Source organism: Oncorhynchus kisutch, linkage group LG30 (assembly GCF_002021735.2).
Source record: "Oncorhynchus kisutch isolate 150728-3 linkage group LG30, Okis_V2, whole genome shotgun sequence".
Lineage (NCBI taxonomy): Eukaryota > Metazoa > Chordata > Actinopteri > Salmoniformes > Salmonidae > Oncorhynchus > Oncorhynchus kisutch.
The window spans coordinates 13,864,811-13,892,249 of NC_034203.2; the positions used below are offsets into that span (position 1 = coordinate 13,864,811).

Sequence of the window (27,439 nt, forward strand, 5' to 3'; positions counted from 1 at the left end):
AACCTGCTTGTATTTAGCAATTATAGGGCCCATTGTTCATTGAACTACTACCACCATCATAATCAGCTGCAGGTAGCAATAACGATACTGAACTCAGCTGGGATACAATAAGCCAAAATTGGGTGCTGTCCGTTGCTTTCTGCCCAGATGCCACCGGTTAGTCCTAATGGGGTGGATTAAAAAAGAAATGATTGCGGCTGTACGAGTTCTTTCTTTTCTGAAACTAAGGTTGCAAACATTCGGCTACAGTAGTAGCAGTAAGATATACACCAGGCCTAAATGGGCTGTTAAATTTAGTTCCAATTTCTTTTTACGTTTGGCATTGGAGCAGCGTGTTGCCTACTGTGAAATGGGAATTAATCACGAGCGTTTTATCCAGGAAGATTGTTGCATATGTCCCCCCCAAAAGATCAAAGGTTACATCGAAATACTTGCCCTATGGATAACATGTCATATCCACTACAAGGCGGGCATGTGGTAAAGGAGGTGCGGCCAAGACCGTCATAATGAAAATGGAGAGGGAAAAAGCTACACCCTCAGTAATGTAAAGACCGCTTTCAGTGGAGCATGGTTGGTGCAGCAGCCTCTGACACTGGACTATATCGGATTATTCTCCTGGTCGATTTGTTTTAGGACTACAAGTAATGTATTGGAAAAGTGAACTAATGTTGGCTTGCTCCAAGGTGGACGATATTGAAAATGGGTTCAACTCAATTTCCAACAGCACGGTAAGCCTATGTTCAATATTGGCAAAATAAAGTATCGGAGCATTCATCGTGTTTTGAGAATATTTTTATTCATTTCTTGCTATTACCACTAGTTTAAACGGCCTATAATTGGACCGAATTGTGGTTACTCCAAACCGATAGGCTATGATTCGGTTCCAAGTTAAGTAATATAAAATTGTCGTTTTCTGGGCACAAATCAGTTAATTCATTACCTGAGTGAGTGTGCGTTTATTAATCAAAAATAAACCCCTGCAGCTGTGACAGCCGCGGGCTGATCGCACGTTGGTTTGAAGAGGGCTGCAATGGCGCTAATTGCCGAAAGTCAGCAAACATTTTGTTTATTTGATTTGGCCATTAAGGCTTTAAAAAAATGTTATATATAGCATATTCTAATCGACAATTTGTCTTAAATTTCACTTTGAGAATTGCCCTCCTGCAGACAACTAATTTGACATCGGAAACGGATGAGTTGGTAATGTGAACCATCCTGTTGCGAAAAATGCTTGAAGTAGGCTATAACATTTTTCTCAAGAATCGTGCAATTTGGTTTGTACATTTTATTATTCGAGATGGTAGCTTATTTTGCTCCAATTTCTTTTGACCCCTCACTATACTTAAGGAGAGATGTGTAGGGCCATCTTCCGACCCTCAGAACATAGGCTACCTGTGATTCCTACTTTTACTTGTACGCCTATTTCAGTATGCGTAAAACCTTCAGTGGAAATTATGACAACTTCCAAACTGTTAGGCCACATTTTGTCAAACATACAGTTTTTGTCTGTAGTTTACACATGGAAAATATTTTAAATTTTATTTGACTTTAATTCATTCCATTTTATATCCAGGGCACCTCGGAAGACATTTTTGAAGACGAGTCCTATTCACCGTCATCGTCTTTGTCGTCATCCTCGACACTGCAGACGATGGCATCAGCCTCTCTGGGGAAAAGCCTTTGTGCAAGTTGTGGTTCAGAGATAGTTGACAAATACCTGCTCAAGGTAAGTTGACAGGCACTATTAGGCCTATTCAACCAAGGCCTAAATGTTATGCCTTATGTTAAATGGTTGTCCCACGTCCATAAACCTACAGTAGTCACATTTTCAACTGAGAAGAAAGTTTGACATTGACCAATTAAGTTAGCCCAAATAAAATCACATTTCAGTTCAGATATAAAAAAAAAAATTGAAAGATATTCATACTTGCCTTTCGTGTACTGAAACTGTAGATGAAGCTACTATTTCGGTTGAATAAATGTTTGAGGTCAGACTGTTATGGCTACATTTCAGGTGAACAACTTGTGCTGGCATGTGAAGTGCCTTTCGTGCAGCGTGTGCCAAACTCCTCTTGGACGGCATGTCAGTTGTTACATCAAAGAGAGAGAGGTTTTCTGCAAACTCGACTACTTCAGGTAATTATATGGCCTCAGATTGTTTATCTTAAGCCTGTTTAAATAAAAAATATTGATTCTTAGAATTAAGTGTTGACATTACCTTGGGCCCTATGAGGCCATGTACCACCTCAGCCTACAATTTGTTTGAGAACAAAGGTTTAAATCTTCAATTTGAACATGTATTTTTACATCTAACTTTTCATAACGTATACAAGTTTATAAGAGTTGCTATATACAACATTTGCATTCCCCACAGTTCTACATTATTAGTAGGCTAGAATGTATTTTGGCCTATCATGCAAAATTGTATAATACAAATGTGTTGCATTATGTAGTTTACTGTAAACTACAAACATATCAGTGTCATGTTAAAAAATACAATCCAACTTTCTCACAGGAAGTATGGAACTCGCTGCGCCCGCTGTGGCAGGAACATCCACTCCAACGACTGGGTAAGGAGGGCGAAGGGCAACACCTACCACCTGGCCTGCTTTGCCTGCTTCTCCTGCAAGCGCCAGCTTTCCACGGGGGAAGAGTTTGCCCTGGTGGAGGAGAGGGTGCTGTGCCGCATCCACTACGACTGCATGCTGGACAACCTGAAACAGGCCATGGAAAGTGGTAAGCAACATTAAGGGTGCATAGAAAGAACAGGAAGGCCTGTATTTTGAGAAGGCGTTTATTGTACAATACAGGCCTTCTACACATTTATGATGTAGCAATTTATTTGAAGCTTGTTCTTTTGAAACATTCATTGATAACTGAATGTCTGTGGTCACATGTCCTTACAGGAAAAGGTGTGAATGTAGAGGGAGCCCTACCGTTAGAGCAAGAAGGGTCCCAGGCCAAACCAACTAAGAGGGCTCGCACTAGCTTCACTGCAGACCAGCTACAGGTGAACATCATGGATTATTTTTTACTTTTCTGTTCCCCCAGAAACCACTGACGTGCATTTTTAAAATTGCACTTGACACGCCCCAAGCGCTCACTCTGCTGATAGATACTGTAAAAATTTACTTTCTATGCCTGTGGTATGTGGTTGTCCAGCCTAGTGATCTTAAGATGATTGTACTAACTGTAAGTTGTTCTGGATAAGTGTCTGCTAAATGCCTAAAATGTAGAAGTGCCAAAACCATACCAAGATCAATATTCATGTGTGCGTCTTGCATTCTCTGCATCTTGTTTGTCAGGTGATGCAGGCTCAGTTTGCTCTGGACAACAACCCGGATGCTCAGACCCTCCAGAAACTGGCAGAGAGGACTGGTCTCAGTCGCAGGGTCATTCAGGTTAGCGCGCTAACATTTTAGCCTAGTCAAATAATTAGGTGTCCCTGAAATTACAAAGAAAGCTTAACCCACCCCTGTTCCATCTCCAGGTTTGGTTCCAGAACTGCAGAGCTCGCCATAAGAAGCATGTGAGCCCCAACCACCACATGTCGTCCGCAGCAATGTCATCGCTACAGCAGTCCAGGCTCTCTCCGCCTCTCCTGGATGATCTCCAGTACACAGCTTACATACCAACAGACACACCCATGCACACGCCCATGCTTACCGCACTGCACACATACATGGATGGTGAGCAAAGTCGGCACTTGGAGATCACAGGTTCATATTTTTACATGTCTTGTGTATCATGAGTGACATCTAATTTTGTTAGAAATCAGTGCAAAGATCTGAAGTCACAATATTTGAAATCACAATAATGAGTAGTGTATCAATATTACTATAACCAATAATGGATGTTGGACTAACAATAGCATGTTTGTGTTCTTCAGTGCACTCTCCATCCTCACTGGTGTTCCAGCCTATTATGTCCCATTCCATGACACAGCTGCCAATCAGCCATGCCTGATCGTTATATTCCACCCCCTGCAGAACCGGGTCAGAATGCTGTGGAGCGACACTCACCGTCCATCAAAGGGTGTGGGGCACCTACATTAAATTATTTGAGGGTTTATCGAAGGAGATCCAATGGTCAGAATTTAATGTAAAATAAGGAGGTTGATTTCTAGACTTTTTGTTAATATATATATATATAAAGTATCTATATTGGTTATGAAATTTCATATTTAATTTATTTGATGCATGTGACAGCACTTTGTTTAAAGTAATGAAATGATTTGATATATTAAGTTTCTATTTTGTCGCTGATATATAGCTAAGCGCTGTTTTTGATGGCTGTGAAGAAATACTGAATAAAAGCCATATGATCACTGCTGACAATGAGGGACTGGACTTTACTAGATGCTTGTTCTGATGTCCATGAGGATCATAATGCCATTTGACACACTTCACATTTTAACTGATTGAATAGTCTTTGTTGTGCCTAAAAGTCACATTTCTGTTGCTGGTAGACTATTTCGCATGGGCACTGGCACATGCACATGGGCAAGAATGCTGTTAAAACATTGAGACTCATCCTCTTGCCTTTAGTCCCTCGTCGTTTGTCTTCTGAATCTTTTTCTCTCTTCCTACTCGTCTGTCTTTTCGTCCGGCGTCTGCGGAGCATCCTCAGAGTGCTGGTATTGTAGTAGGGTCGAGCGGCTGAACCATCATTGTACTCTTGATCCAGCACTGGAATAAGAGTGGAAAAGACTAACTGAAACTGAGGGAGAATAGACTGGTATTTGGGATTTATGGTTCGGTGTAAAAAAAGGTCTTAGCTGCAATAGCTGTGGATTTGTATCATGCTTGTACACTTTTTTTTTTAAATGGTGTAATTGCATTGTGGCACAGCAAATGCTGTAATGCACATGGAACTATTCAAATGCGTTTTATTTATAGAAGTCACTTCACGTTCATTGACAACATCTTACAAAAGAAAATCCCAAATGAAAAATACATTAAATACGGATCCCAAAATGTAGAAAAGAGCATGTACAAGTAATTGACAATATTAAAAATGTAGCACTTTTTTCATCTGTACCACTGACCGTACAAATTCGACAAATGGCTTTGACATCCTTCCATTGTCAGGAGTCTAAAATATGTTTAGCCTAAAGTAAAAACCTAAATTTTCCACTAGCTAGGCACGCTAACTAGAACCTGCAGTTGTCATAACACCTTATGCTCAACTAACTGCATTTGTTTTTGTATGGGTCTTCATTGCAGTGACACTGACACACCAAGTATTTGCCAGAGCCACGGTGATCAAGGTAAAAAGAAAATCACTTCAGACAACTGTAATCCACCAAACATCAGCCAAAACTAGGCATAGGAATTATTTTGCTTGCAGGCTTTCCTATCAGACAACATACAGTATATGTATGGCTTATGGAAAGCAGTCCATTGGCCAGGAAGTAACACCATTCAGTTGTAAGGGCATCTCATAAAGACCAAGAGATGACAAGCCTTCAAATCCTGAGCTCTGGTTGAGTTAAGTGAAACATCAGGTTTGATGAAGTCGATTCACTATTCATACAGCAGGGGAGGAGCATATTAGATCTACAGGAGCCCTTATTTGAAACTGCTAGCCCCCCCATACATACAGTATTAGTCAAGTTTGGTCACACCTACTCATTCAAGTTTTTAAAATAAATTATTTTCCACATTTTCTACATTGTCGAATAATAGTGAAGACATCGAAACTATGAAATAACACACAGAATCATGTAGAAACCAAAAAAAGTTTTAAACCAATCAACATTTTAAATTGGGTTGAGGTTGAGTGATTGTGGAGGCCAGGTCATCTGATGCAGTGCTCCATCATACTCCTTGGTCAAATAGCCCTTATACAGCCTGGAGGTGTGTTTTGGGTAATTGTCCTGTTGAAAAAATCTCTGAATAGTTGAAATTGAGATGTGTCTGTTACTTGAACCCTGTGAGGTACAATTTGAGGTGCAGTTAATTGCCAATTTCTGGGGCTGGTAACGTTAATGAACTTATCCTCCGCAGCAGAGGTAACTCTGGGTCTTTCCGGGGGCGGTCCTCATGAGAGCCAGTTTCATCACAGCACTTGATGGTTGTTGCGCCTGCACTTGAAGAAACTTTCAAAGTTCTTGAAATGTGTCTTTGCTTATTTAAGCTGTTCTTACCATAATATGGACGGTGTCTTTTACCAAATAGGGCTATCTTCTGTATACTCCCCCTACCCTGTCACAACACAACTGTCAAAAAGGCACACCTGTTAATTGAAATGCACTCCAGGTGACTATCTCATTAAGCTGGTTGAGAGAATGCAAAGGGTAGCTACTTTGAAGAATCTCAAACAGAAAATATATTTTGAGTTGTTTTACACTTTTTTGGTTACTACATGATTCCATATGTGTTATTTCATAGTTTTGATGTCTTCACTATTCTACAATGTAGAAAATAGTAAAAAAATAAAGAAAAGCCCTGGAATGAGTAGGTGTGTCCAAACTTTTGACTGGTACTGTACATGTAGGGTATCACACACATAATGTAGGCTACCCGTGCTATACATTACATGAGCCCATGTGTGGGTGTAAAGGTCATCACAGATGCAGGTTTTGACAGCAAACTGCACTGTTTTCTGCAGTAGTGGGATATAGGGCAGAATTTGATCATGATTGTCCTTGACACTGTTGTTGCTTAACCTTTAGTGGCTGAATATTTGGAACTCCATTAGTACCCAATATTGACTTTGAGTAGCATAAATCAACTGGTTGATTTAGCTAAAAAGTCTGCAGAACAAGTATTAGTCGGACCACAATTTAGAGTTATGTCAGTCTGCTGCACCCAAAAGGTTCCTTTTGTTCTAAATAATGAAGTTCATGGCGTGATTGTTTTTGCAGTAAGGGCAATCGTCCATGTAAACTGCAGTTACAGTACAGCTGCTGAGGACTAATAATGATGCTAGGGATGATACAGTAGTGTACTGCATGTTGGATATGCATAGCCTCTGATCTGTTTGGAGCAAACCAGAAGTGTCTCTCTCTCTCGCTGGACCAGAGAGTTACACGTTGATTTCAGTATCAGCACAAGTCACAGTGAAGTCTGACCACCTGAACTTGTTCCAAGATAGTTCCTGCCTGTCAGTCCCTAGTCTTGAGGTAAGGCAGTAGCAAAGTCTAATGGCCACACTATTAGTCTCATTGTTTGTCTCTCTAGGTCTAACAGTTATTCTAATGATCACACATGTCATAGTCAATGTAAGTGTTCGTATGAGTCTCTCAAAATCAGTCAATGTTAGTTCTGAAGACTTTCGAAGTTTCTGGGTTGAAAAAGTCACAGTCAGTGGTCTCATTCTCCATTAGGGACTGATATCTCCTTGTTAGCTGATAGACAGCATAGTGTAGGTAGCCAGAGTTGAGCTCTGTTCAGTTTAAAGCATGCTAAATAACTTGGAAGAAGTAAAGCTATTAGTTTGTAGGAGAGTGTTGCATTCCTCAGTGGTGCTCAGTTTTTCTCAGAATACTGTGCAGCTCAGCAGACATGAGGAAGGGTTTCTCAGGGCTCCCGTCGTTCCTCTCCAAGTCCTCACCTGGAGGGGTGTATGGGAAGAGTGGAGAAAGGAATACAGGAGGAAGAGGTGGAAAGGAGATGAGCGAGAGGGATTAGAGGTGCTCAGATAGAACGTGAAGCAAAGCAAGAGAACAGCCACGGTGTAAAAAAAGAAGGTCAAAGCGTTGATATTGGGATCGACTGAATATCCAAGGATAAGAGCAGGTGTATTCCTTCAGATGTTATTTTTGATTTCAAATGGAAATGAATCAAAAACCAACACCACAGTGTTTTGGAAGCACGTCTATGAAGAACAATACGTAGGCTTTACTTACAGAAACACAGAAACAGCGTGTCCACACACATTGCATAGACGCTGAAGAATCCATGAGCGATCAAATAGGACCCGAATATCACCGTCTGCCAATGAGAAGACACGATAATACACCATCAATACCCAGCTGAATGTAGGATGTACCCATTTCTATACCCTTTCTATTGTTGTATCTTACCAGTAGAGGTACCCAGTAGTAATGCAAGGTCGGCACATCTTCCTGAACAATTGGTATTTTGTGTGTGAAGAAAAAGAAGGCTATGACGCCTGCAACACACAAAAAACACAACATTGTAAATACCCCAGCCAGGTCACCTGTGATACAATTCAGTATTCGACGTCCATCCATGTCCGAGGACGTCAGGAGTTTATGTGGAAACTGGCCACTAGGTGGCACCAGTGAGCGCTGTTACCTCAAAGTAGGTTTCGGTAAGCACCTGCCTTTGATTCTAAAGGTTGTAAGTTTGAATCCAGCGATAACTATTAACTTAATCATTCAGAGTAAATGACTAACCTTAAGAATTGGGAGTTCATGCCTAAACTTAGCCTTAAACACTTGAAATTCAACGTTTGGTACAACTTTGAAATTCGACGTTTGAGAAACATGGATGAACATCTAATTCTGACATGAAACTGTGAGAGCTTGTTGAAAAACCCACATATATGCTTCATAATTTATTTAGACTTTAAAACGTGACTTTTGACTGATTGCAGTCAAATAAAATATCAACTGTTATCCTAAAAGGATGATTAAGTAGTCACAAGAAAAAATATATGTTTTTTTTGCAATGACTCACCTACACTCCCTGCTATTAGCACTTTCCCCAGGAACAGTAGGAAGTCTGTCACTCTGTCCAGCACCGCCACCCTGCAGGAGAAAGGGGTGAACCCAGTAAGGTTACCCCAGTGAAGTGCCAGCCAACACTGGGTAGCCTAATAATCCAACCCCTGGCTTCAGAGGGCCTTACCTTACTACGTTTCTCATCAATAGGCAGAAGGCATCTCGAGCTGACGTGCAGAAGCACTTCCCATATATTGCAATCTAGAGAGAACCCACAGACCATGGGACCATATTGAGTTATAGCATACACCGTAGCTAATCTACCTTTGATACAGTTGCTACATATGCAGCGATTAACACAGATCAAAACCATGTAATAATATCAATACATATAGACACACATCACACTACTCACCATAATGTAAGCATTTCTGTTCATGAATTTGATGAAGCGCTCTAGACACCAGAAACAGCATTTGAGGCAGCAGAGCAGGAAGCGTGCTGCCACGTTACTGGCACCTGAACACAGACCACCGACCATTAGTGATGAGTTACTCCACAGAGTCACATCCACGACTAGATGAAGCCGAACTCACCTTTGAGTTTTGAATCTAGATACTCCAGGATAACTCGAGCCATCTGAACCAGGGCCAGAATCAGAGCACCAAATGCCAGCGAGCCAGTGTGATACCTGTAACCCAGCCACACACACATCTTTAGTCAGTCCATCATGAAAAAAAATCAGAACCTCCCAAACGCTCCAAACACCTAAAAACCTGTCTCAAACAATCGCTGAGCCATAGTGAAACGAACTGGCAGAATGGTACGGAAGGCTCCTTACCGTATGGCCCTGCTAAATGAAGAAAACAGGGGGCAGGTGGGGATGTCCTGGGGCTTCCTCCGGGCCCAGTAGTAGGAAGCAAAGGCCCCAGCCAGGGTACACTGGCCCAGGGCGATGATAAAGTTGACCAGCCACAGGAAGATGAGCAGGTTGGACAGCTGGAGGATGAAGAGGTAGCGGTGGTAGGGCGTCTCCCCGCCGTAGAATGCAAATGTACACTGGGCGCCCGGACACGTCTTGGACACGTTGGTCTTGTTGAAAGTCTGGGAGGGAAATTGTGATAATAAATGACTATTTATACAAATCGGGGGTACTCCACACCAGAGTTTCTGTGTATGTCTGCAGGATACTTAGAATGAGTTTAGAAAAAAGGGACTTACCTCAGGATCGCATGTCGTGTTTGCGTACATGCAGTTGGGCTCAGCAGCCATTACTTTATAGATGGCATCTCCAGAGGAGGCCAGGAATCTGTGTGTAACGCTGATTAAGCATCAAACATGTTGCTGTTGTACAACAATACACAACAAAACAGCACTTTCTTAGGTCAATCTCTGTGTCTCTGTTTCTGTATTCCATAAGTTATTCAATACAATATACTTTATAGAATCTGGGACTTAGGTCGGAATCATGAACAGCACGATGACCAAAGAAATGCACCAACAGCGCCCTCTAGTGGAGAAACACCACACCAGTAAGAGGATACACAGAGGTGACAGAAAAGTAGGAGATGCAGATGGCCAGCAGCAGGAAGGTGATGATTGGGTAGAAAAGTGTTGACATGATGTAGCTAACAGCCCTAGAGACAGAGGCACAAGAAGAACATTGTAAATAAACTCTTCTCAAACAACAGTCGTGAAGACAGCGAGAGAACACAAACAGTTACTGTGAGAGAAATTAGTCGACTTACTTGCTTCCCTCCCTCAGTAGAGCGATAGCGATCCATACTCTCTTCCTCAGAAAGATCAGAATGATCAAGATGGAGGCCTCTATGGTACACAGAGCTATCACTAACAGAGAGAGGGGGGGGGGGGGGGACACAGCAGAAGGTCTGAGCCAAACCATAGTAACATCAAACCATAGTACCGTAATTTCCGGACTATAAGCCGCTACATTATTCCCATGCTTTGAACCTCGCGGTTTATACAACGACGCGGCTAATTTATGGATTTTTCCCGCTTTCACAAGATTCATGCCGCCAAAAAACTGAGCACCGTCACATAATGTGACGTAAATCGAGCGCGCTCAAACTTCCCATCATTCTGATTACGGTAGTCATTTTGTCACCCTCATCATGGCAAAGACACGGAGAAATGCATATGATGCAGCTTTCAAGTTGAAGGCGATAAATCTGGCTGTTGGAAAAGGAAATAGAGCTGCTGCACGGGAGCTTGGCCTTAATGAGTCGATGATAAGACGTTGGAAACAGCAGCGTGAGGAACTGACTCAGTGCAAAAAGACAACAAAAGCTTTCAGAGGGAAGAAAAGCAGATGGCCCAAAGTATTTGCAGCCACTCGACATCAGTGTAAATCGTGCATTTAAGGTGGCGCTCCTTGTTCAGTGGGAGGCTTGGATGACAAGTGGGGAGACATCCTTCACTAAAACGGGCCGCATGCGAAGAGCAACTTATGGTCAAGTTTGCCAGTGGGTCCTGACAGCGTTGAGCATTGTCAAAAAATCCACTATCATCAACGGGTTTCGAAAGGCTGGACTGCTGCGTGTTGAAGGGGCAGCATGAGCTCAGCGGGGTAATTGCCTCCGGATGAAAGTGACGAGAGCGACAATGAAAACGATCCAACATCGGATGAAGCAATTCTGAGGCTATTCAACTCCGACACCGAAGGAGATGACTTCAGTGGTTTCAGTGCACAGGAGGAGGAAGATAGTGACAATGACTTTCTTGGTAGGCCACTGTTTAATTTGAGTTATAAGCCGTGTTTCGTTTAAAGGCTGTGTAAAGTTAATTTGTTTCAATGTACCGGTAGGCACCTGCGGCTTATAGACATGTGTGGCTTATTTATGTACAAAATACATATTTTTTTATAATTCAGTGGGTGCGGTTTATATTCAGGTGCGCTTAATAGTCCAGCAATTACGGTAACATCAACCCATAGTAACATCAACCCATAGTAACATCAATCCATAGTAACATCAACCCATAGTAACATCAACCCATAGTAACATCAACCCATAGTAACATCAACCCATAGTAACATCAACCCATAGTAACATCAACCCATAGCAACATCAACCCATAGCAACATCAACCCATAGCAACATCAACCCATAGTAACATCAACCCATAGTAACATCAACCCATAGTAACATCAACCCATAGTAACATCAACCCATAGTAACATCAAACCATAGCAACATCAATCCATAGTAACATCAACCCATAGTAACATCAACCCATAGTAACATCAACCCATAGTAACATCAACCCATAGCAACATCAACCCATAGTAACATCAATCCATAGTAACATCAACCCATAGTAATATCAAATCATAGTAACATCAACCCATAGTAACATCAATCCATAGTAACATCAACCCATAGTAACATCAATCCATAGTAACATCAACCCATAGTAACATCAACCCATAGTAACATCAACCCATAGTAACATCAACCCATAGTAACATCAACCCATAGTAACATCAACCCATAGCAACATCAACCCATAGCAACATCAACCCATAGCAACATCAACCCATAGTAACATCAACCCATAGTAACATCAACCCATAGTAACATCAACCCATAGTAACATCAACCCATAGTAACATCAAACCATAGCAACATCAATCCATAGTAACATCAACCCATAGTAACATCAACCCATAGTAACATCAACCCATAGTAACATCAACCCATAGCAACATCAACCCATAGTAACATCAATCCATAGTAACATCAACCCATAGTAACATCAATCCATAGTAACATCAACCCATAGTAACATCAATCCATAGTAACATCAACCCATAGTAACATCAATCCATAGTAACATCAACCCATAGTAACATCAATCCATAGTAACATCAACCCACAGTAACATCAATCCATAGTAACATCAACCCATAGTAACATCAATCCATAGTAACATCAACCCATAGTAATATCAACCCATAGTAACATCAATCCATAGTAACATCAACCCATAGTAATATCAAATCATAGTAACATCAACCCATAGCAACATCAACCCATAGTAACATCAACCCATAGTAACATCAACCCATAGTAACATCAATCCATAGTAACATCAACCCATAGTAACATCAACCCATAGTAACATCAATCCATAGTAACATCAACCCATAGTAACATCAACCCATAGTAACATCAACCCATAGTAACATCAACCCATAGTAACATCAATCCATAGTAACATCAACCCATAGTAACATCAACCCATAGTAACATCAACCCATAGTAACATCAACCCATAGTAACATCAACCCATAGTAACATCAACCCATAGTAACATCAACCCATAGTAACATCAACCCATAGTAACATCAACCCATAGTAACATCAAACCATAGTAACATCAATCCATAGTAACATCAACCCATAGTAACATCAATCCATAGTAACATCAATCCATAGTAACATCAACCCATAGTAACATCAATCCATAGTAACATCAACTCATAGTAACATCAATCCATAGTAACATCAACCCATAGTAATATCAATCCATAGTAACATCAATCCATAGTAACATCAACCCATAGTAACATCAACCCATAGTAACATCAACCCATAGTAATATCAACCCATAGTAACATCAATCCATAGTAACATCAACCCATAGTAATATCAACCCATAGTAACATCAATCCATAGTAACATCAACCCATAGTAACATCAATCCATAGTAACATCAACCCATAGTAATATCAACCCATAGTAACATCAATCCATAGTAACATCAACCCATAGTAACATCAATCCATAGTAACATCAACCCATAGTAACATCAACCCATAGTAACATCAACCCATAGTAATATCAATCCATAGTAACATCAACCCATAGTAATATCAATCCATAGTAACATCAACCCATAGTAATATCAACCCATAGTAACATCAATCCATAGTAACATCAACCCATAGTAATATCAACCCATAGTAACATCAATCCATAGTAACATCAACCCATAGTAACATCAATCCATAGTAACATCAACCCATAGTAATATCAACCCATAGTAACATCAATCCATAGTAACATCAACCCATAGTAACATCAACCCATAGTAACATCAACCCATAGTAACATCAACCCATAGTAACATCAATCCATAGTAACATCAAACCATAGTAACATCAACCCATAGTAACATCAAACCTAACCCAAATGATCCTCTCCAAATGTAATGTATTAAGTAAATTACAGACTGTGTATTTACAGAACATCTATTTACTAATTTTCTACTTTTACAGGAACTGGTAATCAGGCTAAAATGGTTTGAAAGAGGCTTATCCCTAAGACAAAGCTGAGAGAGAGAGAGTCTGTCATGAGTGAGGTGATGACATACAGAAGATGAGCCATGTCTGACTGAGATGCAGGTAAACCGTGACGTCTGTCTGGAAGCCGATGTCTACGATGGTCACATCTGCCCCGGGCTGCTGCCTCAAGAGGGAGAACTCCAGGTAACAGTGCCATATCCCTACAGAGACACGGGAAGCAGAGGTTAGGGAGGTAAAAACACACACTGGTACACGGCCATGCAAGCACACGCGTATGTACAGTTACACACACTTTATTATAGTAAACTAAAACTGAAACTAAAATGAAAACTAATCATGAAAAAACTATTTGTAAATAAAATAAATAATGAACACACCCGTTGGCACAGCAGCACCGCAGATATTGGCCGCGTTTGAGTGGCAAAGGCTAAAGCAAACGACTGTCGACAAAATTGGAGTGAAGTCGGGGGAGGTGCATCTGCGACAGCTGAAAGTCTAACATTGCTGTGTTTTTTCAACAGCAAGGCTCAGATCAACATGGCAGTGGTGCCATTGTTTCTAAAAGGTTTTCTGTGTAATGTCGAAATAAACATGTCTCCAACCCCCATATCACACACTCACAAACTGAAATCATAATATAATATTATGTGTGTACATTGTACAATCCCTTAGTGAGACAGAGCCTCAAATATCAAATGAATTTGTATATATCCACTGTACACATAAATTGCGGAAGATTGGTTTGTTTTTCAGTCACGCCTTTGGTCACGTTCGCGTGGGTCACCCCTAATGATTGGTTGACAATAGAGCCTCCAATTGCAGAAACTTGAGGTTGACTGCGGTCAAAACTTCATGATCTTTGACCACATGATTTTTGTAAAGTTCATGCACCTGACAATGTGGGTGCAAGTCGGACCGTTTTTATCCCCAGAATGTAACACCCATAGAAAGGTGAGTTACAAGTCGGTTACGATGGTAACCGACTTGATAAAATTGGACTGCTCGAACACGGCCATTGAGATGAGCATGATGCAAAACCTTGCTCTCACACAGACAGTCACACAGAGTATCTGCGCATGTGCACGGGTACGCTTCACGCTGCTACAACGTGGTAGCTACGGGACCAGAACAGCGGAGACGTTTAACCTCGCGCTTCACCGCTCCTGGTTGTTGTGGAAATTGACCCTCTATTACAGTTTACTTTGTGCATCTACGTTATTTCGCTGAGTCTACCTTTAAACCTAACCTATAACCTGACTCATCACCTTACACATTACTGTCCCACACTGGCAAGAACTGACATCCCCAAAACACACTAAAACTTCAACTAAATAATATAAAAACGAAATATATAGATATAAAATATATATAATATGTTTTTAATAAAACTTAGACTAAATAAAAACTATTAAAGTGGATCGGAAAACTAACTGACACTAAACTGAATTTCGAATAAAAGTCTTCAAATTAATAGAAATAAAAACAAATATTAAAAACACAAAACTCTAATAACTTTGACACACACACACAGACACACACACACACACACACACACACACACACAGACACACACACACACACACACACACACACAGACAGACAGACAGACAGACACACACACACACACACACACACACACACACACACACACACACACACACACACACACACACAGACGCACGCACGCACGCACGCGCGCGCGCACACACACACACACACACACACACACACACACACACACACACACACACAGACCGACCGTAAGCGATCACCAGTATGACGGCGATGATGGTGAACCAGAGGAGGAGTCCGGCAGTGAAACGTAGCAGCAGGATGAAGATCAGACTGACCACCAGTGCTATCACCAGACCTCTGGAAATAACACACAGTACCCACTCTAAATATAGTATTTCACAGTAGCGTAAAAGTACAATAAAGTACCGTACAGCACAATTCATTGTCTGTTATAAGAACTCAACCCAGTGTATCTCTGCCCGTAAGACTTCTTACATCAAGATCCAGTTCCATGAGGCGGCGTAGTCCTCCACAATCTTCATCCCAACCTCCTTAGCATCCACCAGACCTGTGATGCCACTGCAGGAGACAATGGCCGTTATAAAACTGCCATAATTACAGAAATGTTTGTGTGTGTGTGTGTGTGTGTGTACTGTATGTGCCCGCATGCATGTATACACACATCCACATGCATGTGTGGGTGTCTTTGTAACTCACTTGGCGGCGTCTCTTAGTTCAGTCACACTGCGGGCTTTGTCCAGGGCATCTTTGAAGTGGGTTCTTTTGGCCACCGTCAGGGTTCCATTCAGAGTGATGAAGTCAGGAAAACAACGCTGTAGGACTAGTAGACAAGATCATTCAGTATCAGGACTTCTTCCTTATTGCCCACCAGTTGCTGTCATTTTTTTGCTGTACTTACATGGTCTGCTAGGAACAATCATTGATGGACAGTCCTCGTCTCGTAACACTTGTGCAACAGGCTTAAAGCAAAAAGAGGAGAAGTGTCAGTCATGTCATACTAATTGTCGTTACAAAAGTGGTTACAAAAGTGTTACAAAAGTGTTAAAACTCTGTCTTTAATTCATAATCTTTAACACAACGCAGCACAATTCAGTAGCCTGGGTTTGAGGTATTTGTATTTATTATGGATCCCCATTAGTTCCTGCCAAAGCAGCAGCTACTCTTTCTGGGGTCCAGCAAAATTAAGGCAGTTTATACAATTTTAAAACATTACAATACATTCACAGATTTCACAACACACTCAGGACCCTACTACACCACTACCACATATCTACAGTACTAAATCCATGTGTATGTATAGTGCGTATGTTATCGTATGTGTATGTGTGTGTGTGTGTGCGTGCGTGTGTGTGTGCATGTGTCTGTGCCAATGTTTTTGTTTTTTTATCAGTTTTTTAAATAAAATTGTACTGCTTGCATCAGTTACTTGATGTGGAATAGAGTTCCATGTAGTCATGGCTCTATGTAGTACTGTGTGCCTCCCATAGTCTGTTCTGGACTTGGGGACTGTGAAGAGACCTCTTGTGGCATGTCTTGTGGGGTATGCATGGGTGTCCGAGCTGTGTGTCAGTAGTTTAGACAGACAGCTCGGTGCATTCAACCTCTCATAAATAAAAGTAGTGATGAAGTCAATCTCTCCTCCACTTTCAGCCAGGAGAGAATGACATGCATATTATTAATATCAGCTCTCTGTGTACAGCCAAGGGCCAGCCGTGCTGACCTGTTCTGAGCCAATTGCAATTTTCCAAAGTCCTTTTTTGTGGCACCTGACCACACGACTGAACAATAGTTAAGGTGCGACAAAACTAGGGCCTGTAGGACCTGCCTTGTTGATAATGTTGGCAGAGCATCATCACTTTATTATAAACAAACTTCTCCCCATCTGAGCTACTCCTGCATCAATATGTTTTGACCATGACAGTTTACAATCTGGGGTTACTCCAAGCAGTTTAGCCTAATTTCCACATGATTTATTACAAGACTTTGTTGAGGGTCAGGGTTTAGTGAGGGTTATGTTCCAAACACAATGCTTCAGGTTTTATAAATATTTAGGGCTAACTTATTCCTTGCCACCCACTCTTAAACTAACTGCAGCTCTTTGTTGAGTGTTGATGTAATTTCAGTCGCTGTAGTAGCTGACGTGTATAGTGTTGAGTCATCCGCGTACATAGAAACTCTGGCTTTACTCAAAGTCAGTGGCATGTTGTTAGTAAAAAATGTAAAAAGCAAGGGGCCTTAACAGATACCCTGGGGAATTCCTGATTCTAACGGGATTATATTTGATAGGCTTCCATTAAAAAACACCCTCTGTGTTCTGTTAGACAAGTAATTCTTTATCCACATTATAGCAGAGGGTATAAAGCCATAACACAAAAGTTTTTACAGCAGCAGACTACGATCAATAATGTCAAAAGCTGCACTGAAGTCTAACAAGACATCCCCCACAATCATTTTATCATCAATTTCTCTCAGCCAATCATCAGTCATTTGAGTAAGTGCTGTGCTTGTTGAGTGTCCTTCCCTATAAGCATGCTGATATTCTGTTATCAATTTGTTTACAGTAAAATAGCATTGTATCTGGTCAAACACAATATTTTCTAGATGTTTACTAAGGGTGGGTAACAGGCTGATTGGTCGGCTATTTGAGCCAGTTTTAATATTCTTGGGTAGCGGAAAGACTTTAGCTTCCCTCCAGGCCTGAGGGCACACGGTCTCTAGTAGGCTTAAATTGAAGATGTAGCAAATAGGCAATATCGTCTGCTATTATCCTCAGTAATTTTCCATCTAGATTGTCAGGCCCTGGTGGCTTGTCATTGTTGATAGACAACAATTATTTTTTCACCTCTTCCACACTGACTTTACGGAATTCAAAAGTACAATTCTTGTCTTTCATAATTTGTTTCGATAATACATGGATGTGTAGTGTCAGGGTTTGTTGCTGGCATGTCATCCCTAAGTTTGCTTATCTTGCCAATGAAAAAGTCATTAAAGTAGTTTGCAATATCAGTGGGCTTTGTGATGAATGAGCCATCTGATTTAATAAATGAAGGAGTCGAGTTGGCTTGTTTTCCCAAAATTTCATTTAAGGTGCCCCAAAGCTTTGTACTATCATTGTCACGTTCTGACCTTAGTTCTTTTGTTATGTCTTTGTTTTAGTATGGTCAGGGCGTGAGTTGGGTGGGTTGTCTATGTTCGTTTTTCTATGATTTGGTATTTCTGTGTTTGGCCTGGTATGGTTCTCAATCAGAGGCAGCTGTCAATCGTTGTCCCTGATTGAGAACCATACTTAGGCAGCCTGTTTTCACCCTTGAGTTGTGGGTGATTGTTTTCTGTTGAGTGTTTGTATCTGCACCAGACAGAACTGTTTCGGTCGTTCACTTTGTTGTTTTTGTTCAGTGTTCATTTACTTTATTAAAAAGATGGACACTTACCACGCTGTGCATTGGTCCTCACCTTCTTCCACCACCAACGGCCGTTACAATCATTCTTTATATAATTTATCTTTGTTTCATAGTGTACTTTCTTTTTCTTTTAATTTCAGCTTATTTAGGTTGTTCCTGCTTTAGACAACTAGTCGTTGTTACACGCGATGAAAGCAGTTCACATCCTAACAGTACACACTTCCAAACAGTGCTACGCCTACATGCATACCTTTGTTGGGTTGTTGAATCCTGGTTTGCAGAACAGCCTGTAATATTCCCAGGGGGCTGCAGTGATTTGGTATTGCAACTGCATATCTGTGTAGGTTGCAAATCTGTCCGGGCACTTGGAAACACACATCTGAGGAAGTATTGAACACACTAATGAATACCCAGTAAGCTGATATGACACCCTTTTTTAAAGGCCCCAACGCAACCGTTTTTATATCAATATCGAATAACTTTGGAGCGACAATTAAGTTCTTTACTGTCACAGATTTCATAAAAAATGGACAAAAATGGCTTTTTAGCAAACAACTATTTCTCAAGCTAGAATTTTCCTCGGACTGTCTGGGAGTGGTCTGAGTGGGGAAGGGAAAACTGAAAACTAGCTGTTATTGGCAGAGAGGTTTGGAACTCTCTCTGTTATTGGTCTATTAACCAATTCACTTCATGGTGAGGTCACCATGGAAAGCCGGAACTCCCACCCATGCAAACCTGCTGATTAGAAGGCTCTGTGTAGATTGTATTTTCAACCAGCAACTATTAGGAAATAACACTGATATTTAGTTTTTGTTTTTCACAGTGTTTGTTTCATCAGCTGTTGTACAATAAGATATAAAACAAATAGTTTGACTGCACTGGGCCTTTAACAATAACTCTACCTATGTACTCTGAGTCAATATTGTTATTGACCAATATGCTATGAATACCTGAGTGGTGGGACACTGGAGGTTGATGAGGACAGCAGGGTTGGCACATTTCAGGATATTGAAGTAGAACAGTATGGATTTTTTTCTATAGAGAGAAAAAAAAACATTGACACAGTGCTGATACAGTATTAGCACTAGGTGGCTGTAGAGTACAGAGCACACATTTAAAGAAAAGTCCTCACATACAATGATGTAACAGTCCCACATACAATGATGATAAAATGGTCAACTATCTCTTCCCTTCTGTTCTTAATATCTCAATGCATTTTTGGTGAATTTCAGGATGATACTCTCCAGTATTTCAGTATAATGGTTGAGATGGTGTAGTCTCCCCCCCGACACGTGTTCCAGACTAAACTCCATCGTAATCCTTTAAGCCTGGGAGAACAACACAGTGCTAATTATTAGCGGATGAGATGTGAGGGCCCTAGCTAGCTGGGAGTAAACACACTACTCCCTATCTCACAGCCCGGCTCCACAAACAGCCTTATCACCGCTCCGCAGCCGCCACTAAAGAACTACTTTAATCATTGCCAAGGTTACAGCCTGTCAATCACACTTGAGGTTTATGAGGGGAATTCAACACCAAGCTGTTTAGTGTGGGGATCCAGTACCAGACTTTTGATTCAATGGGTTGGATTCTGTTGACAATGGGAACTGTGTGTGTGGGGGTGAGCTGCCTTTCAATTGTAATGGTCAATATAACAACATTGAAGCACGCAGGGCTAAGATAAAGAACCAGCCAATGGCCCAGGGGGCTACGCTTGGGCTAGATTGAAGTTAACATTAACAACATATCTAGGATCAGATTATCCTACACTGAATTCAAGGGGATGAAAACCTATTTAACCCTGTATCAGTGGTAGGGGGGAAATTCTTCTAAATTCTACATTAATATCAGCAAATTGGGCACAAGGGAATTATCATTACCTCAAATTGTTCACAGGTATGTCCCTAGGGCTGCGTTTACATAGGCAGCCTAATTCTGATCTTTTCCAACTAATTGTTCTTTTGACGAATCAGATCAGATATTTTGCCATTAATTGGGCAAAAGATAAGAATCGGGCTGCCTGTGTAAACACAGAGATATCGAGATAGTCGGAAGTCTACATACACTTAGATTGGAGTTTATTAAAACTCGTTTATCAACCACTCCACAAATTATCTTGTTAACAAACTATAGTTTTGGCAAGTCGGTGAAGACATCTAATTTGTGCATGACACAAGTCATTTTTCCAAAAATAGTTCACAGACAGATTATTTCACTGATATCTCACTGTATCACAATTCCAGTGGGTCAGATGTTTACATACACTAAATTGACTGTGCCTTTAAACAGCTTGGAAAATTCCAGAAAATTATGTCATGGCTTTAGAAGCTTCTGATAGGCTAATTGACATCATTTGAGTCAATTGGAGGTGTACCTGTGGATGTATTTCAAGGCCTACCTTCAAACTCAGTGCCTCTTTGCTTGACATCATGGGAAAATCAAAAGAAATCGGCCAAGACCTCAGAAAAACAATTGTAGACTTCTACAAGTCTGGTTCATCGTTGGGAGCAATTTCCAAATGCCTGAAGGTACCACATTCATCTGTACAAACAATAGTACGCAAGTATAAACACCATAAGACCACGCAGCCGTCATACCCCTCAGGAATGAGACGCATTCTGTCTCCTAGAGATGAACGTACTTTGGTGCGAAATCCCAGAACAACAGCCAAGGACCATGTGAAGATGCTGGAGGAAACAGGTACAAAAGTATCTATATCCACAGTAAAATGCATCCTATATCGACATAACCTGAAAGGCCACTCAGCAGGGAAGAAGCCACTGCTCCAAAACCGCCAAAAAAAAGCCAGACTACGGTTTGCAACTGCACATGGGGACAAGATTGTACTTTTTTGAGAAATGTCCTCTGGTCTGATGAAACAGAACTGTTTGGCCATAATGACCATCGATATGTCTGGAGGAAAAAGGGGGAGGCTTGCAAGCCGAAGAATACCATCCCAACCGTGAAGCATGGGGGTGACAGCATCATGTTGTGGGGGTGCTTTGCTGCAGGAGGGACTGATGCACTTCACAAAATAGATGGCATCATGAGGGAGGAAAATGATGTGGATATATTGAAGCAACATCTCAAGACATCAGTCAGGAAGTTAAAGCTTGGTCACAAATGGGTCTTCCAAATGGACAATGACACCAAGCATACTTCCAAAGTTGTGGCAAAATGGCTTAAGGACATCAAAGTCAAGGTATTGGAGTGGCCATCACAAAGCCCTGACCTCAATCCAATAGAACATGTGTGGGAAGAACTGAAAAAGCGTGCGCTAACAAGGAGGCCTACAAACCTGACTCAGTTATACCAGCTCTGTCAGGAGGAATGCGACAAAATTCACACAACTTATTGTGGGAAGCTTGTAGAAGGCTACCTGACACGTTTGACCCAAATTAAACAATTTAAAGGCAATGCTACCAAATACTAATTGAGTGTATGTAAACTTCTGACCCACTGGGAATGTGATGAAAGTAATAAAAGCTGAAATAAATATTTTTTTCTACTATTCTTCTGACATTTCACATTCTTAAAATAAAGTGGTGATCCTAACTGACCTAAAACAGGGAATTTTTACTGGGATTAAATGTCAGGAATGGTGAAAAACTGAGTTCAAATGTATTTGGCTAAAGTATATGTAAACTTCTGACTTCAACTGTACCTGGTTAATCAGTCACTACAGCAATTACTTACGCGTTTGGGGTACCCTTCTGCCCACAGAACTGTCCGTAGCTGTCTGTAGGGTAGATCACCTTCCTGGGGTCACCGTGTAGCCACGCTAGAGAGAGAAAAGGGAGGAGGTAGAAGGACGGAGAGAAAAAGAAAGAGAGAAACCAGTGAATTAATTAATCACCCTCTTGTATCATTACCAAAATAAAAGACCAAAAATGGAAAGTCTCTTTGCACGACAGAATGAAATCGTATTCCCTGGATCTAACTGATTCTTTTGTGTAGGGCAATCTTGATGTGTTCTTCAGCTCCTGTGGCAGGGTTTTAAAGACAAGGTCATTGTGTGTATTTTAGTACCTTTCTACTGCTGTGGCTGAGTGTTGACAGGAGTCGATAGTGTTGGCCTAAAGCATAATCCCTCTTCTAAGGCTTGTTTTCCGCATCGTTTACAGCACTGTTCAGAAAGCGTACAGGAAAGGAGATAGCTGGATTTCCCTTTCTAAGACACCATATGTGTGTATGTGTGTGTGTGTGCTTGCGTACCTGCATGTTTATCTGTGTCCTTTCGTTGGGATCAATAGCAGTACCTTTTTTCCATGAATGAAAGCCTGTCACTGACTACCTCTCTCTAAGAGTCTGACTGACTAATTGGATCGTTGATTCCTGGCTGGCATTAAATGAGTGGCAGGTAATGTACTTCACTGCACAGTCTGTATTGTCGCCACATCAAATCTGATGTTTACAACTCACTCTGCGCAGTAAGTACAGTATTCATGTTTTCACCCATGTCTTGGCTCTTTCCTTACCCATTAGGGTAGAGAGTCACCCATCCACAATGGGGTATCTGTAATGCGTCTGTACAGTATCTGAACTACTTAGTGAATGCTGATGACAGACGGATAGAGAGATAGAGAGTGGACTGGCATGTAGGGACCTGTAGATACACTCACCGGACAGTTTATTAGGTGCACCACCCCGTTCACAAAAATGGTTCACTCCACGTGACAGTGAATCACGTGGCCGTGGCATGCTATATAAAGCAGACAGGCATTGAGGCATTCAGTTACTGTTCAATTGAATGTGACCTAAGTGACTTTGAGCACGGTATGATCGTCGGTGCCAGGCACGCCGGATCCAGTATCTCAGAAACATCCGCCCTCCTGGGTTTTTCACCAATGGCGGTGTCTAGGGTTTACCGAGAATGGTACGTCAAACAAAAAATAACTGTATCTTGGAACACACAACTCGTCAATCTTTGTCACGGATGGGCTATTGCAGCAGATGACCACACAAGGTTCCACTCCTATCAGCTAAAAACAAGAAGAACAGAAATATTATAAAATTCACAAAAAAAATCCATGCCCTGAAGATTTCAGGCTGTTCTGGAGGCAAAGGGGGGTCTGACCCAGTACTAGATGGGTGTACCAAATAAACAGGTAGGTGAGTGTAAATAGTATAGTTGCCACTACTCTACAAATCAAAGAGAATCAGTGTGTGTGTGTGTGTGTGTGTGTGTGTGTGTGTGTGTGTGTGTGTGTGTGTGTGTGTGTGTGTGTGTGTGTGTGTGTGTGTGTGCGTGCGAGTGTGTGCGAGTGTGTGCAAGAGAGAAAGAAGTGGGTTGAGTGAGCGTGTCTGAGAGGATGAAGTTCTTGTGGATTTTTTTTTGTGTTGTAGAGAGGGTTGGATTGGAGTAAATTGTAGTAAGGTGTGTGTGTGTGTGTGTGTGTGTGTGTGTGTGTGTGTGTGTGTGTGTGTGTGTGTGTGTGTGTGCACGTGCTCATGCTTGTGCGCATGCATCCATCCTTTTTTTGTGCATGTGTGTACGGTGTTTGCAATGACCGTCTGAGTGAGTGAGTTTGCAATGACTGAGTGAGTGAGTTTGCAATGACTGTCTAAATGTGTGTTTGCAATGACTGTCTTGTGTGTGTGTGCGCGTGCGTGTAGTATGTGTGTGTGTGTGAGGGTGGGCTCTCCTCTCCTGGTAGCATGAGGTCATTTGTAGCTGGCAGGCAGGATGAAGAGTAAGGAGTGACTTCATCGCTCCAATATCAAGAGCTCTACGCTCTATTGGTTATGACTGCCTGCATCCCTTCTGCTCTTCAAAGGATGAGATCACACTAAAATATGAGACAAGAGCTACAACACGCCATTACCGAGGAGAACTCATACTAAAATATGAGATGGAATGGCTGTGGCACATTGAAAAAGGATGAACTTGAGTCTAGAGGACTGGGCTGCAGCGTGGACAACTTAGATTATAATGGGTCTGGATGGCACGGTTCAATAATGACATTGGAAGGAATAAGGCCAGTTGGGGGGTTAAAGGTCATGAGTCTCTGGTGGCCAGTTCTGAGTAAGCTGCCAAGCATGAATACGTCTATCATCTGTCTCAAAGAAGGGTTGAGATTGGGAAGCTCCTCATCTCAATGTTTCAGAAGCATATATATATATACTGAAAACACTGATGCCTGCATTCACTAGTCTTATTCTGAAAACTGGAGGAAGGTATTTGTGTGCTAAATTGCCAAGGCCATTCTGTGGTTTCATTTGACTACAGGACAGTTTGTTTCTATTGTGTGCTACTAAGGACTGCAATGTAGGTTTGAATTGAATGATGCCCTATGTTCTCAAAGGCAATGTCACAGTATATATATATATATATATATATATATCTGTCCCTTTTCCAACAAAAAGACCCCTTGCTGAGACTGTCTGAATCAAAGGGATTTTTGAACAAAGGGCCTCTAACCCCCTTTTCACTCTCTCCCTGGCTGTCCTTTGCAGCATATCACCTCTCTATTTCAACACTGACCAGATATCAGTCATAACCCAGCTTTCTAGAACCGGAATCATAACACAGGAATGCTATATTTCACATTTCTACGTTTGATCCTTCTCTCTCTTTTCTCAACGATTACGGCTCCCTCTTACTGAGCTACTGTTGGGCATAGGGAGTAGGGCTGCCTATAACGTTTGTACCTAGTGGTGATGGTAATATAAAGAGAACAGTTGATTGCATCAATAAGTATTCAGAATGGAAAATGCATATCCGCTAACAGGGGAAATTGTAGAGCACAGCATTCATAGTAATTAGCTGCTTGTATTCGATGTTTGAAGCAACTTTACCTTCAGTGCAGAGTCACTTCTAAAACTACACTTTCAATTTGCTGGCTGCTTACCATTTCTGAGATCATTACTATGAGAGAAGGTACAGAACTTTTGAAGCAGAAGCAATCATTGACTGATGGATTGATCTTTACCAGAACAGGGGAGGAGGAGAAGAGGAGAGAGGGATTAAAATGCAAAATAAAAAATGAGAGAGGAGATATGAAGCACTTCATAGAGCTGTGGGGCATGAAACATTCATTTCTACCAGAGGTGCTGTGAACGTCTTCGCATTCTGTCTCTGTGAATAGAACGGATGCTACACACTTATCTTTTTATTTCTCTCTCTCTCTCTCTCTCTCTCTCTCTCTCTCTCTCTCTGTCTCTCTCTCTCTCTCACTCTCTCTCTCTCTTGCTCTCTCTCTCTCGCAGGTTCTTTTTCTTTGTATCTCTCTACTGCACACTCTATGATGGCGATGTTTACTATGTCTCTCACACTTGCTACTTCTTTCTCTATTTCTCTCTCTCACACACACACACACACACACACACACACACACACACACACACACACACACACACACACACACACACACACACACACACACACACACACACACACACACACACACACACACACACACACACACACACACACACACACACACACACACACACACACACTCTTTCTTGTTTTTACCCTTTTATCTTCCTACTCCACCATCTAAACCCCAGTAGCTAGTTAGAAATGAATGGTATTCTGTTTAATCTTTTCTAACACAGCGCTGAGTATTGAGCGGTGGGTTTTCAGAGCCCTCTGTGATCAAAAGGTTAATCTGCTGACTCGCACTCAGGGGGACAGTATGTTTGGGTTTAGGCCAGTGTGGCATCACTGCTTTCAAAGAAGATTTCTAAACACAAGGCTTCTCATGTAGCAGCTCCCTTTACATCGCTTGTTAACACTGTTTTGTTTTGAAAGGACCAGAAATTTGACTAAACTAGGACGATGAAATAAGGGATGGATAGAATTTTACAGAATGGGGACCTGGAGGATAATGGAGGGTCATGCTTTTTCAATTTCAGTCAGGGGGAGGGTTTAGTACTGTTTTAAATCTAGTCAAGGGGAGGGTTTAGTACTGTTTTAAATCTAGTCAAGGGGAGGGTTTAGTACTGTTTTAAATCTAGTCAAGGGGAGGGTTTAGTACTGTTTTAAATCTAGTCAAGGAGAGGGTTTGGTATTGTTTTAAATATAGTCCAGGGGAGGGTTTAGTATTGTTTTAAATATAGTCCAGGGGAGGGTTTAGTACTGTTTTAAATCTAGTCCAGGGGAGGGTTTGGTACTGTTTTAAATCTAGTCAAGGGGAGGGTCATGCAATTTGTAATGGATTACATTTCAATATTTCTCAGTGTTTTAGAATTAGTTGCTATATATCGGTGTGTGTCCAATACCGCCCCTCATCTCTCATTCTTCGCTGGGCGTGCAATACCAAGTGAGCCTATAGGTCTCAATAAATGATCCATAGCCTATAGCCTAGGGGCTACGAAGTGCGTGCTGGGAGAAGCAAAGAGCAAAGTTATATTTCTAAGATAGCTGCTGGCATGGTGTAAATAAAACTACGCTGCATTACACACTGCAATGGGTATTCCAACCCTGAGCCCCGGGCCTGCTCTGCTTTTGCTGATCAATTTTTTTTTGTGTTCTGCCTAACCAATGGTTGTGCTGTGTAGGCCTATGGTGGCAGTTCAGTAATTTGTGATTAGGTCTAG

General features: G+C 41.4%; 2 protein-coding genes across 5 annotated transcripts in view; one reads left to right on the forward strand and one right to left on the reverse strand.

The window, feature by feature from the left end:
* Positions 1-205: 205 nt before the first annotated feature.
* On the forward strand, positions 206-4,334 carry LOC109875201 (LIM/homeobox protein Lhx8). Of its 2 annotated transcripts, none has more exons than XM_020467434.2 (8): positions 206-728; positions 1,574-1,726; positions 2,015-2,136; positions 2,516-2,736; positions 2,907-3,010; positions 3,306-3,401; positions 3,491-3,719; positions 3,890-4,334. In XM_020467434.2, exons 1-8 carry the CDS (start codon positions 645-647, stop codon positions 3,964-3,966), a joined length of 1,086 nt encoding a protein of 361 aa, XP_020323023.1. In that variant the 5' UTR covers positions 206-644; the 3' UTR covers positions 3,967-4,334. The 2 variants fall into 2 exon arrangements, with proteins under 2 accessions (XP_020323023.1, XP_020323024.1); XM_020467435.2 differs by having other exon boundaries at positions 207-728; positions 3,491-3,689.
* The window catches only part of LOC109875202 (choline transporter-like protein 5-A), a 111,265-nt gene continuing 86,559 nt past the window's right edge, over positions 2,734-27,439 (reverse strand). Inside the window, exons 4-22 of one of the 3 annotated variants that reach the window (XM_031810493.1) lie at positions 22,592-22,676; positions 19,846-19,930; positions 19,146-19,274; positions 16,393-16,453; positions 16,191-16,314; positions 15,969-16,052; positions 15,718-15,830; positions 14,027-14,158; positions 10,381-10,480; positions 10,177-10,269; positions 9,854-9,941; positions 9,474-9,736; positions 9,229-9,323; positions 9,048-9,151; positions 8,820-8,893; positions 8,649-8,719; positions 8,030-8,118; positions 7,853-7,937; positions 2,734-4,688 (exon numbers count right to left, since the gene is read on the reverse strand). In XM_031810493.1, the coding sequence (XP_031666353.1) occupies positions 4,441-4,688; positions 7,853-7,937; positions 8,030-8,118; positions 8,649-8,719; positions 8,820-8,893; positions 9,048-9,151; positions 9,229-9,323; positions 9,474-9,736; positions 9,854-9,941; positions 10,177-10,269; positions 10,381-10,480; positions 14,027-14,158; positions 15,718-15,830; positions 15,969-16,052; positions 16,191-16,314; positions 16,393-16,453; positions 19,146-19,274; positions 19,846-19,930; positions 22,592-22,676 (2,123 nt within the window). In that variant the 3' untranslated portion in view covers positions 2,734-4,440. Of the gene's footprint in view, positions 4,689-4,870; positions 7,558-7,852; positions 7,938-8,029; positions 8,119-8,648; positions 8,720-8,819; positions 8,894-9,047; positions 9,152-9,228; positions 9,324-9,473; positions 9,737-9,853; positions 9,942-10,176; positions 10,270-10,380; positions 10,481-14,026; positions 14,159-15,717; positions 15,831-15,968; positions 16,053-16,190; positions 16,315-16,392; positions 16,454-19,145; positions 19,275-19,845; positions 20,243-22,591; positions 22,677-27,439 lie in introns of those variants that run through there. The other 2 variants (XM_020467436.2, XM_031810494.1) reach the window with 2 other exon arrangements.

Bases quoted from the DNA above. Each gene is read 5' to 3' on its own strand.
- LOC109875201 (XM_020467434.2), top strand. From the start codon at position 645: ATGTATTGGAAAAGTGAACTAATGTTGGCTTGCTCCAAGGTGGACGAT. The intron at 729-1,573 runs GTAAGCCTATGT...TTTTATATCCAG, and splicing joins ACTCAATTTCCAACAGCACG to GGCACCTCGGAAGACATTTT. The intron at 3,720-3,889 runs GTTCATATTTTT...TGTGTTCTTCAG, and splicing joins TCGGCACTTGGAGATCACAG to TGCACTCTCCATCCTCACTG.